This window comes from Callorhinchus milii, unplaced genomic scaffold, assembly GCF_018977255.1.
Source record: "Callorhinchus milii isolate IMCB2004 unplaced genomic scaffold, IMCB_Cmil_1.0 Scaffold8, whole genome shotgun sequence".
NCBI lineage: Eukaryota > Metazoa > Chordata > Chondrichthyes > Chimaeriformes > Callorhinchidae > Callorhinchus > Callorhinchus milii.
The window spans coordinates 16,178,969-16,191,868 of record NW_024704749.1 but is presented as its reverse complement, the minus strand read 5'-3'; the positions used below and the strand labels follow the sequence as shown (position 1 = coordinate 16,191,868).

General features: G+C 44.5%; 1 protein-coding gene across 4 annotated transcripts in view; it reads right to left on the bottom strand.

The window, feature by feature from the left end:
- Window positions 1-227: 227 nt before the first annotated feature.
- The window catches only part of LOC103183072 (ral guanine nucleotide dissociation stimulator), a 44,114-nt gene continuing 31,441 nt past the window's right edge, over window positions 228-12,900 (bottom strand). For 3 of the 4 annotated variants that reach the window (XM_042337733.1, XM_007900330.2, XM_007900331.2), the window contains exons 7-18: window positions 11,994-12,209; window positions 11,258-11,361; window positions 10,506-10,590; window positions 8,280-8,357; window positions 8,002-8,088; window positions 7,477-7,509; window positions 6,581-6,702; window positions 6,043-6,138; window positions 5,284-5,482; window positions 3,978-4,223; window positions 2,539-2,653; window positions 228-1,773 (exon numbers count right to left, since the gene is read on the bottom strand). In XM_042337733.1, coding sequence (XP_042193667.1) covers window positions 1,598-1,773; window positions 2,539-2,653; window positions 3,978-4,223; window positions 5,284-5,482; window positions 6,043-6,138; window positions 6,581-6,702; window positions 7,477-7,509; window positions 8,002-8,088; window positions 8,280-8,357; window positions 10,506-10,590; window positions 11,258-11,361; window positions 11,994-12,209 — 1,557 coding nt within the window. In that variant the 3' untranslated portion in view covers window positions 228-1,597. The remainder of the gene's footprint in view (window positions 1,774-2,538; window positions 2,654-3,977; window positions 4,224-5,283; window positions 5,483-6,042; window positions 6,139-6,580; window positions 6,703-7,476; window positions 7,510-8,001; window positions 8,089-8,279; window positions 8,358-10,505; window positions 10,591-11,257; window positions 11,362-11,993; window positions 12,210-12,900) is intronic. The other variant, XM_007900333.2, reaches the window with a different exon arrangement.

Genomic DNA, 12,900 nt, shown 5'->3' with positions numbered 1-12,900 from the left:
GTTTTCTCAGCAGAAAATCACAACGTGGTTATTTAAGTGCTAATTGGAAGTTTCATAGCCATCCAGAGAGGTCTGTCGGGGAAAGGGAGGTTGCATGAGGAGAAAAGGCGAGCGATTTCTAAGCGTCGCTCAAAGATATAAGATTAAAACTGAGATTAGATGGGCCAAAGAGTCATCTTCATTGAATCTGATTTTGTGGATTATTTTGTCACAAAGAAACAAGAAAATTACTATTTTGAAACTGTTTTATGATCATTTTTCCCCTCTTTACATGATACAAAAAGGTAACAAAGACAACAGATTGCACTGGACAAAATGACCCACAAACAGCAACTTAAATACCAGTGTCTGCCACAAGTCAATATATTAAATCATATTCCACAGTAATTTACAATACTACTCAACAGGTCTGTACACAATAATAAATAGTGCCCAAAATTATGTATAACAAGACTTTCAATTTTTTTTTACAAAAACAAAATAAAAAAAAAGCTTATTTGGAACAAGCCATAGAAACAATTTCAACACAATTTTGTTCGCAGCCAAAGAATGGCCGAATATCGTACTGTACATTAACAACAGCCCAGCACACCTGCTATTAATAAGGACTGATTGTGTGAGAACTCTTAATATGTAGTGACGTTTCAAATGTGTTTTGGCCATCATTGTGCAGTCACTGTGTTCTGCTAGTTGATAATGTCTTTTTGAGTCTTTGGTTCAATTGCACTGTGGATATTAGCGATTTCAGGAAAAGGTCTTGCTCGTCCAAAAAAATGATGATAATTCAAATCCAACCAGCTTCAAATCAGTTTCTGATACGTTGAGGCCTCTTCATAACAGGAAAAGATGAAGGCCCTTTGGAGAGTCATCCACAACTCGCGAAGCTCGGCTCTGAGATATATCAGACCGGTTTTGCTCAAAGAGTGGAGCTCCAGATCAAAAATGTCTTTTGCTTTTACCACTCCAGAATACCATAGGTCATTTGTGTTTCTGTGCGTCCCTCAGTCAACAGTTGAATTGGCTACTGACCAAAGGCTTCTATCCTCGAAGGACCAAAGGTGAGGCAAAGCCAGCTCGGATCACGAGATCAAGTTTAGGATTGCCATTGGCACTGCGAAATCAAGAGGGGGCAATCTACCGTTTCCTTTTTCTGTGAAGGTCAAAGCTTTCTTCACTGTTTGTTTTCATGATGAATTGCAAGTCTTCCCAACCATTATTTCTAACGATTACTCCTTCCAGCACACAGATGAAGGAACAATGCAATCCTTTAATATTCGCACTCTTCAACCGGCCTAGTCCCCGTTCATCCTGTTCCATTTCGAGAGCAAAAAGAGCACATTGGTTGCTCTCACTCTCTCTAACATTGTGACGAAGCAGTCCAATTGTCTTATGGAGTGCTTCCTTCTCATCCCGCAAATCCAGCCCTGGGCTATTGCCCTGCAGTCTTTCAAACAGAATCGACTGTAAGTGCCATTGAACGCTCCTTCTAGTACTCTCAGCTGCAGATGATATTGCACGTTTATTTCAAATACTGTTTGTTTTGAAAGTTTAGGTTAGTTAATCCAGCCACTGTAAGGAGAATGTCCATCTCGTGGAATTAGAAGATACTTTTAGTGATCTTCAGTCCCTTTGGTTTCATTCTGGGAAGAGTGGAGCTTGAAATATGCTTGCTCTTGCCTGGCTTTGCGTGCCCTCTTTTCTTCAGCATGAAGTCATAGTTGACCGAGGAGTTCATAGCATAGAATACATTTGCGTTATCGGGAATCTTCAGTTCTGCAAGAGCAAAGAAAGAAAATAAAGTCAAACCTTTTATCTTCTCTCCACTTTTGGTGCAAGCAGAATGGAACAGTTTAATCAGTGATAAACTGGAAGAAGGGAGGGAAAAGTGAAGTAAAATAAATCACTGGAAAAAAAACCTTCATCATTTACTAAACAAAATCGGGGATTGGAAACAAAATATTGTTTCTATTCCTGACACCAAGCACCCTCTTCTTGGCAATCCTTCCACACTGTAATTCTCAATCAAATAGCCTTGGATATACTTTATTTACTTTGCTCGTTTCTTGCTGAATCCACATCAACACATCGCCATAGTGATCAATGAATACAACAACAACAACTTGGATTTATATAGCGCCCTCCACGCTGGGCGGCATCTCAGAGCGCTTTACAGTAACGGATAATACAGGGCTTAAAAGTGGAGGGGAAGGGAGAGAATCAACTTATAATAATAATCCTTGCATTTGATATAGCACTTTTCACGTCTTCTAGACGTCTCAAAGCGCCTCACAGAATATACTGTACTTACTCTAAAGGAGACAGGTCTGTCTAACCCACACTTCTCTACAGTTATCCAAGTGACTGAACAACCCATCTGGCTCATCAATAAGTCTTGGGCGTCTTCAACCCTGTGAGCCAAGCCCTAAGAATTTCATCCCACCAATCTGGGCTGTCTTTGAACACATGTCCCAGAAATAACAGGGCATGAGTGCACCACATGCTGTTCCATGGCTCCAGACTTTCAGCACCTGTACGTACCTTTGTCTTCAGCAACTATCTGCATCAGCTCATACTCCTCAGGCCTCTCCCCATCCAGATTGTGCTTTGCCATGGCCTTCCGAATGACAACAGGCGTTTTATCCTGACTGGTTACCTGCAAGTGAAACAACATTTTAACCCCCAAAGTAGCAGAGACCCATTTTAATTCATCTTATTCCTAAACAATAATGTACAGAAATTGCTTTATATATAAAGAATCTACAGCACGGAAACAGGTAATTCAGCCCAATCGGTCCATGCCGTTCTTTATTCATTCACTCCTAACTCCCATAACCTTCTTTTCCCCTCTCCTCATGTGTCAGTCTAACTTTCTCTTAAATGCATCAATACTATCTGACTCAACCACAAACTCACTACCCTCTAAGCAAAATAGTCCTCTTAAATTGTATTTTAGATATTATAATGTATATCATACACATATATGGAAAAATATGGTTTTGTATGCAATATTCTGTACTTCAATTAGCTACCTGGGTCAGAAGGTTGTGGGTTCAAGATTCACTTTGTGATTTGGACTCACAGTTTAGGCTGATTCAATAATGGGAGTAATCAGAAGTGCTGTCCTTTTGAAGAGACATTTAGCTGTGACTGACCAACCCGTCTGGCTCACCAATAAGTCTTGGGATTTGTAGGTTTGTCTTCAACCCTGTGAGCCGTGAGTGTTCCTCACATGGACATGAAAGTTCTCATGATATTATTTGAAAAGAGAAGGGAGTTTCTCCAAGTGTCCTGACCGGCAATCCTTCAAATGAATTGGTTGGCCATTTTGTACATTGTGACAAGACTACATCTCATCCACTCCATCCCTTGGGGAAGAAGTTCTGTAGATATTCTCTTATCCCCAAGGGAATTGGAGAATCTCAAACTCAAGAACATGGATCCATCTCCGTGGTCAACCCTGGTTTCCTTCCCCCTCCTCCCCAAACATATTCGCAACCTCAAGTTGGGGGTTGGGATATATAATAATCATAATAATAATCCTTGCATTTGACATAGTGCTTTTCATGTCTTCGAGATGTTTCAAAGCGCTTCACAGAATATACTGTAAAGTGAATTGACTGTATATTTTGTGGGATCAGGAGGGAGTATAGGGCAGGGTTGATAGGGGTAGGGTGGTGACCGAAGGCACAGTCAAAGAGCAGTGTCTTGAGACAAGCCTTTGTAGGAGACAAGGGAGGGTAAAAATGCTTACAACAACAACTTGCATTTATATAGTGCCCTTCATACCGGGTAGCATCCCGGAGTGCTTAACAGCGGTGGAGTCTGACCCTGAGCCAAAAGGAGTGGGGAGGTGACCGTAAGCACGATCAAAAAGGAAGGTCTTTAGGCAGGATTGGAAAGTGAGGAGGGAGGGGGCGAGGCAGAGGGATTCGGGCAGAGAGCTCCAGAGCTTCGGGGCGTAATGATTGAAAGCTTACCAAAATGCTCTTGTACATGTTGCCGTTGTCCACGTCCAGACTGACTCGAATGATGCAGCAGTCATCCACCTGCTGGTTATAAAGTGGTAGAGAGAGTGTGGAGTAGCTGGATATTCCAGACACCGAGCGCTTGTGCGTCCGGGAGGACGTTATGGGTGTGGAGGAGACTGAGGAAGAGGAGGCACTGCTTGACCCTGAGCCGATTCCAGACGTGTCCAGTGAGGACTGGGACGTCGATTCCCAGAACTAAAAGCGAAAATAAAACGAGGTTTATAACAAACAGGGACAGAACTGGTACAGAAGTCTCCCAGTCCGACCCACTTTTGGGGGAGTGGTAGCTGCCGGTGCAAGCCCAGCACTGGTTACCACTTAAAACAAAGAAAAGGTTTGTGCAAAACTAGGGAACGGAGTTGAGTTTGACAGAAGTCAGGTCACGACTGCAGGGGTTTTACAGTGAACATCTCTCTCTCTCTCTCTCTCTACCTGTGACTCCTACGTTGCCAGTGTGCGCGTGCGTACCAGTATCCGTCACATCTGAACAGTGCCATCCGATCAAGCTTCCAATCAACCCGACGCCATTCACAGCGCCAGAGAAATTACAACACAAAAGGCAGCAATTTGGCCCATCAAGTTCGTCAGTTATCTATTTTAAATCGCGAGCCCCCTGCTCTCTCCCCGTATCTTTTTATATTGTTTATCGTGATTCAACGCAGAAAACTGCTCCAACATGCCATAATCACAAACTCTGGAAACTAGCTCCCCCTCGTGTACACAATATAATATGTCAGCTCCTCTCAGAAGCCATCTTGTGAACATATTCGTGGGAGTGGGCACAAAACTGTCCCAAATGTGGGTCTAATAATTGACTTAAGATCCCCCGCACACCCCACTCACAGATTCATTTCACACAGCGCCCTTTTGACTCCTAGAATCACGTATTGCTTTACCTATTGTGTGTTGGTTGTGGGTTCAAGCCACTTGTTGGGACTTTGAACTGACATGCAGCGCTGGGGTGAGGTGCATTGTTGGATGTGTCACCCTTTGGATCAGAAGTCCTGTCTGCCTGTTCAGGTGGACGTAAAAGATCCCACAATACCATTTGAAAAGAGAAGGGAGTTTCTCCTGGTTGCTCTGGCCAATATAGGTCATTGGTTGTTTGTGGGACACTGCTGTGTGGAAATTGGCTGCTGGGCTGGCCTACAAAATCACTGCACTAATCGTATATCCTGTGAAGGGCTTCGAGAAGTCCTCCTGACACGAGAGCGCTGTATAATTGGGGCCGCGCTGAGCCAGCCTGGTGTCCTACCTTTTTCTCTTGGGAATCTGGTGACTCAGAGATGAAGCTGATGTTGATTTCCTCAACGTCGGAGTTGCTCGAGCCGGCGGACGTGACGCTGACTGAATCCGCCCCGTCTCCCCCGCCCAGGTACGGACCGTACTTGAGCTGCTCACAGGATCGGGACTGGGCTCCAGTGCTCGGGGAATCTGCAGTCGGAGCTTGCCTGCTGTAATAGGCCAACAGCAAAACAAAGAGTTAATAATCCCAAATCATCCGAAACTCAAGAGAGAGTTTTGAAGTGAGCAACGACTGACTGTACATGGGGCAATCCATGCAAGTGCCTGCAAACACACAGTCACTGCTTATCCCTGAAAACCTTGCGAAGCACTTTGAGAGGTTTGCTGTTCCAGGTGCAATGAAATACACGGTCAATTCACTTTACACTATATCCTGTGAAGCGCTTTGAGACGTCTCAGTGACGTAATAAGGCGCTATATCAAATGCAAGGATTATTATTATTATTATCACTATGTAAAATGCGAGGAATATTATTATTTCAGGGACGCACCTCTAGTTATATTTCGGTTATTTTATTCTGACCCAGATCAGCACATGCTAACACCACAGCCTGAAGATTGTCTTTTGCTGCTCTTCACAGATCAATTCCAGACTTGCCGATAGATTCTCTCTGCCCCCCCCCACCCCCCCACCCACACAGCCCCGGACAGGCACACAAAACTCACATCAATACAGCACGAGAATGAACAGGACAAGGATTGCACTCACTCGCTCCAGCGTTTAATGATGCCTGCATTTTTCTTTGCCTTCAAGGTGTTGCTCGCTGACTCTGCCAGAGGCTCGATTTCACAAGACTGATTGTAGCTGTCAGAATAAAATGCAGAGTTGAGGCTACAGTTCAGCGCTGTCTTACCTGGAAACACTATTAAAATCATCCAGAAAGCCAATTACCCTTAATGTCTAATGGTAAACAATGAATTGGAAAGAGCCCAGAAAATAGGAACCTTTCGCAACTCTGGGTATTGCACCACAGAGACTGTAAATGACTTGAATGTCACAGCCAAGACTGATCTGGTCCTTGACCAACATTCTCATGTGATTACTTTCCATCTGGGGGTGATGGGGTGGGGGGGAGGGGGCGGAGGGAGCGAGGGGTGTCAATGGTAAGCAATTGGGAGAGGGAACCCCAGGTGATTTTTTTGCCTTCCCTAATACGGTAGGCTCCGAGGTCAATTGTAGCCCCCTCGCCCCACCCCTCCGCCCGGTCCAGTCCACTCCACACATTCCAAACTCAACGGCTTCTTACCTTTCAGCTTCGCTCAGCCGCTCCACGCTTCGAAACCACTCTAGAAAGCGATGGTCTTGCGTGAAGGAATAGTTATTGCAGGCCGACTGCAGCAGCTTGATCTGGGCAATGACTTCAAACTCCTGTCAATGAAGCAGTTGGAAAACCCATTGAAACCTCCGTAGCATATCGCCGAACTGAAACTCAAACAGGCCATTTGGCCCGACTAGTCCAAACCTCCACTCCTTCCCATTCTGCTATCCTATACCCGCCATTCCCCTTCTCCCTCACATATACATCAAATTCCTTCTTAAATATTCTTTTGATGCTTTCTGCTTAAACCACAGCTTCTGGCAGTGAGTTCCATATTCTCACTACCCTCTGCATAAAGAACTTCCTCCCTTGTAGAGATACAACACCATATACATTTAGTGTCTTTCAAGTTGGGGGGATGTCTCATAGTGCTTTCCAGCATTGTTATGGGCACTGAGGTGTTGGGAGTAAGGAGTACAGGTCTCCCTCCTACTTCCTCACTGAGATCACAGCTCACTGTGCAAATAGACAAGGGTGTGAATACACAACAACAACAACTTGCATTTATATAGCACCCATCATTCAGGGTAGCATCCCAGAGTGCTTGACAATGGCCGAGCATAATGCCGAGTTGGGGAGAGGTGGCCATAGACACTGTCAAAAGAGGAAGCTCTTTAGGCGTGACCTAAAGATGGGGAAAGGCGGAGGGATAGAGGGAGAGTGTTCCAGAGTTTCAGGGCTAAACACAAAAACAAAATAAACACAAAAAAAATAAACACAATATATGTTGGAGCACAACTGCGATGTGCCGAGAGAATACTAATTCCTACTCAGGTTCGGTTTGGACAAGGCGCAAGACAACAAGGTATGAAAACATTCCTCACCTTCCTCCTTTTCTCAAAGTTGATCAAGCCTCCCTGTGAATTAAAAATCCACAGAAATTAGCAAAAATACAATGGACCAAATTATTTAAATACATCTGTTCCAGGGGATGATCTGTCAGTAAGGCATAGGATTTTCATACTTCCCATTTCAGAGTAAAATAATAAACTGCAAAAATAAATTTTAAAAAATTTAAATGTTAAATTGCTGCTTTTTCAAACTAGGTCTAAAAAAAATTGTCGCTGATAAATAGGATTTCTGTTCCCACCCTGGATATTCCCCATTTCAGCTTGCAAGCCAGAAATTCTTGGGTGAACATGGATGGCCCTTTAAGAACACAGCTCCCAACTGCTTGCAGCCCAATGCCTCACTTAATACAATAATGTCTACCATAGAAATCTGCATTGCAATATTCTCTTAACAGCAACCATGGTAATTAGTTCTGCAGAATAACAGCCCTCCGAGTCATGTTTCATCAAACCCATTAATACTTCTGATCCAGAAGAATATTCGATTTGCTTACTTACGTCCAAATGATCCTTCACTGCTGTATCCAACATAACCAGGTCGGTGAGGAACGTGCCCAGATAGGGGATTGTACCCTGCATAACACCCTACAAAAGCACAACAGACCATTACGTACGGATCCGAGTCACTCAGCTCCAACAATGCGCAATTGGCTGCCGCATTTTGCGCACAGAACACAACAGTCCATTCACTTTACAGACGTGATAAGGCGTCGTATCCACTGCGAGAATTATTATTATTATTATCTGCATTGCCACGCTCTCTGTCCAGCACTTACCAGCTCTTTCTGCTGCTGCTGTCGTTTCTGGGCTCTCTTTGGGTTGATATCAAGAGTGGCAAACTTTGACGTCCCTTCCTGGAGTTGGCAAGAGTGGGGGGAGAAGAAAGGGAGAGAGAGCGAGAGAGAGAGTTTAGGAAAAGGATCCATACAGTGCTATCACAAACCCGTTCTCTAACAAGGTTCTGTTGCAGAAAACCATGTCCTCTAGGTGGTGCCATGTGCACAATCTGCGACATTTCCTTTGGGGTGGAAAAGACAACAGGACTGAAGATACATTGGTGTATCCCTGGTAACCGAGCCATCGGGGTAAATATTTGCAGGGGTGACGTGTTGCTGGCTCACAAGCAAAGCGTTATCCTCTGTCGCATCTGGAGGTATGCACATTCCGTTTCAGACATATTTTTTCAATTACGTGTTAAACTTGTTGGAACATTTTTTTTGAATATTGTTAACGTTTTCTAACTGCGATAAACAGTCTCGAAGCCATGCCGAGGATCTCGCCGGCATAACTAAATTATTTTAGCGTATAAAAATGATGTAAGTAAACTTACACACACTCGGGTCTAACTTTGCGATATTTGTTTACTTCCCCCAAAAATTAACCGCCATTTCACACAGGACTGTAATTACTGTGAAGCACTTTGAGGCATTTTGACATTACAGTCAAGTTATTTCAGTCTAGAATGTCAGAAACCAGATCCAATTAAAACAGAGAGAGAGGGTAAAATAGAATATATATATATATATCTACATAATTTTTTAATTTGGATTATTTGGGAATCAGAACCCACAACTAAAATGAAAAAAAATTTTTTTTTGTGCAGTGCATACAGATGTTTGAGATGTTAAGAGCAGAGAGGATTTCCCTTTCCTTTCCCCACTCCATTTTATCTGCTTGAGGAATGCCTGCAGTTGACGTCTATGAGTCACACCTTAGTCAGCTCTGTACAGAGGGAGTTCCTTTTCTCCTTATCAGAGCTGCCAGAGGGAGCTTTTTCAATCCTGCTAGCTGCTGAGAGATTCCAGTGACTAACGTATAGGGGTTAGCCTGGTGCAAAATAATTTGCTTACTACACTTAATGCTGATAAACATTTGCAGCAATAGGCAATTCATACTTAATCCCCGTCCTAATCTGCCCCACCATAGGCGGGTAGGTTTTCCCAACACTCTGCCCCTGTACATTGGAACTCTATCCCGGAGCCCCTCCGACTCACTCCCTCCTTCATTCTCAAGGAACATCTCAAAACACGCCTCTCCCATCCCATGTCAGTCATCTTGCCCCTCTCCCTCCCAATCACCTCCCATCCTCACCCGGCATTGTCAAGTGCTTCGAGACGTCCTCCCGACATACAGCCTGCTGACTATCACTCTCTCTGTCAATCTCCCGTGTTTTGGGGAGAAAAACATTTGGAAGGAGGAACTGGGAAACCCGAATTAGTAATTTAAGGGGACACCAGTGCCGCAACCCAACCTATTTTATCTCACAAGCGCACAAAGTGGAAACTTGCCGTGTGAGATACCATTTGGCTTTGGTGTAGTCAATGAGTGACAGCTCTTCAGCCTCTAATGCATTTGCCAAGCACTTTCTTTTTCTTTTTTTTGGCAGACAATGCTCTTTCCCCACGCCCCCCCACCCCACACCCCTGTCAAATCTGTTTAAAAAAGTAAGAATAAATTGGTCACTTCAATCCACAACTGTTTGTGGGGACGCTGCTGTGCGCAATTGGCTGCCGCGTTTTGCCCACAAAATATACAGTCAGTTCATTTTACAGTGAATTCTGTGAAGTGCTTTGAGACATCTCGAAGATGTGATAAGGCACTATAAAAAAATGCAGGGATTTTTAAGACGGAGGCTCCCCTTTAACTTTCCTCTTCTTTCCCTCTTCCACTCCAAAAAAACCCAAGAGAACACCCACAAACTCTAATCTCTGCAGGCTGGGGGTGGGGCTGGTGGGTGTAAGTGAGCGAGGCTTGTTCAGGTAACCTTTGCTCAGTTGCTGCCTGTCTGTCACCACATCCTCCCCAGAAGCTACGGCCGTTGCACAAGCTAAATCCTGACCTTTTTGGGTAAGTCCTAGAAACCACTGCTCTCTTCGCTGACTCGAACAACACTCTATTACACTGGCTCCTCCTAAAAGTTCCTTTTTAAGTCAGATTCCCCCCTCTGCCCGTTTCCTCTCCCTGTCCCCCCTCATCCCCATCATCCAGGATTCGACTCTCACCTTGATGAGAAGCTCTCGACTCAAGGAGTGGTTGTTGTCATCTGAGAAGATCTCGGACAGCTCTTGGAATATCCGGATGTTTTCCCTGCGCGATTCACAATCCAGAGCAAACACATGTTAAAATATCACCATTTCCAACGTCTCAGGAGACCATCCCATTGCCAGTGGCTCTATGATACCCAAACACAACAACAACAACTTGCATTTATATAGCGCCCCTCATACAGGGTAGAGTCCCAGAACACTTGTCCCTGCTGTGTGAGCAAGGTATTCAGAACCTCACGCTAATGCACATCCGGGGTCCAACCTTCCCATTGAATAGAGTTCAGGAATGGGAATCTGGTCTATTTTACTCCTGCCTAATGCAAGGGAAAAAAGTAGTGGGGGGGGGGATGGAGGGTGGAGCATACTAAAGCCAATTGTAGCCCTTAACCCCAATGGGGTTCCTGTCTGAGTACAGTTAATTCAGCATTCAAACCCATCTGTGCATGCCTCCGTGCTCTGTAAAGTCCAGAGCTGCAGAGAGCAGTAACCATTCCGAAAGCTCGTCGTTAGGAAATTTAACACGGATATTAATCTTGTTTCCCTAACAGCCTGGGGGAACAACGCATTTGGATTCATTCTTCAAACCGGCTGTATCTTAACAAGAGATTTTTTCTAAATAAATCAGCCCAATTAGAAACAATACTCAGCAAGGGGCCTTCCTTATTTTTAACCCACTCGACAGTAAATTGTTGCCAGCTCCTTCCTACCTCGACACTTCATCCCAGCTTCTCCTCAGCCTGTGGACGGAGTTACACTGCAAAGCAGATAGGATGGCTCGCAACGACGAGAAGTTTTTCAGGATTCGGCACTCCTGTGGTGGAGAGAGGAATAGAGGAATTAAGAGATCAAACTGGAACCTTTTAAACTTGCAACAGTAACAGGGAAGTGAACTGAACATAGACAGGGCACTCGTGTGATGTCGTCCAGAGCATTGCATACATTGCTGGTTGTTGTGTTAGTATTCCCCCAGGTCGGCATCAAACACCGCCATTGTTCAGCGCTCCAAGACACTACCCCGTGTGAAAGGTGCAATACAACTTTAAATTGTTGTTATCTTTGCCTCATCAACAGTGATCAAGCCTTCAGCCATTCCTTCCAAAGTCCCTCCCTCAATTCCTCTCTATCCATCTTCAAAAAAACATGCACAGCGCTGTAGTAATACACTATCTTGGGATTGGAGAGAGGACAGTAAAGGACAGCTGGATTGACATCAGGAATTAAGCACTGGAATTACAGGGAGAAGCATGACAAGGAAGTCTGTCTAACAGGCAAAATATACAGTCAATTCACGTTACAGTATATTCTGTGAAGTGCTTTGAGACGTCTCAAAGATGCGATAAGGCGCTATATCAAATGCAAGGATTATAGGTAAGATGTCGCAGACTCAGCTAACTGTTTCCCTCTTAACACAGTTAATGCTGAACCAGAGTTTCAGTGCCTTACCCTGGCCACCTCTATCCACCGCTCGATGATCTTGGCTCTCTGTTGAGGTTTCAGCGTCTTGTCAGACAGGCAGGTTGCGATCACGCAGTTTGTGACACGGTTAAACTGAGTGACGGTGGCGCGGATTGAGGGAGCCAAGTGCTCCTTCCCTTTCTTGTCTCTCTGGGACCAGATGCTCCCGAGACAGTGATATGGAACCACTTTCTTGAACAACTCCTGTGGGGTAGAAGGGGAAGAAAAAATAAAGCTTGGGTCAGTTAGGGGAACATAATTGGAGGTAAAACACAAGCTCTTGAACAAAAAGCAAAGTACTGCACATGCTGAAAATCTGGTATAAACACAGAAGTTGCTGGGAACACACAACAGGTCAGGCAGCATCCACGGAGAGAGGAAAATGAGTCTTAAGCTCTCGAAGCCATTTCCCCGACAAATGTTATGGTCTCCACCCACTTATATGAACTCCTGAGAGAGAGTTCAGTCAGGAATACTGTCCTAGTTCCCAAAGGCTGCTTTGGATTCAACCTCCACCCCGTCTTGTCTAAACATATGAAATTGTTTCATACATTTCTGAAGGGAAGTGGGCGTACTGCAGACTGGAAGCAAGCATTCTGCACCAGCATAAAGTCCTCTGCACAGCATCGAGATGATTGCTTGCAGCAGGCATTGAACCCGTTCAGCGGAAAACTAAGACAACAATAAGCATCACAGTAATGCATTTTGACTGGATTTAGTAATAATAGTTAGTGCATTTTGATAACCGCAGGGGTGGAAGATTTCATATTTTTGTTAAACATTGACTGCTTCCGGGGGTAATAATCCCCTTTAAAAAAAATCACTCATTCCACGACTGTTTGTGGGACACTGCTGTGCACTATTGGCTGCCACATTTCACCCACAAAATGCGCAC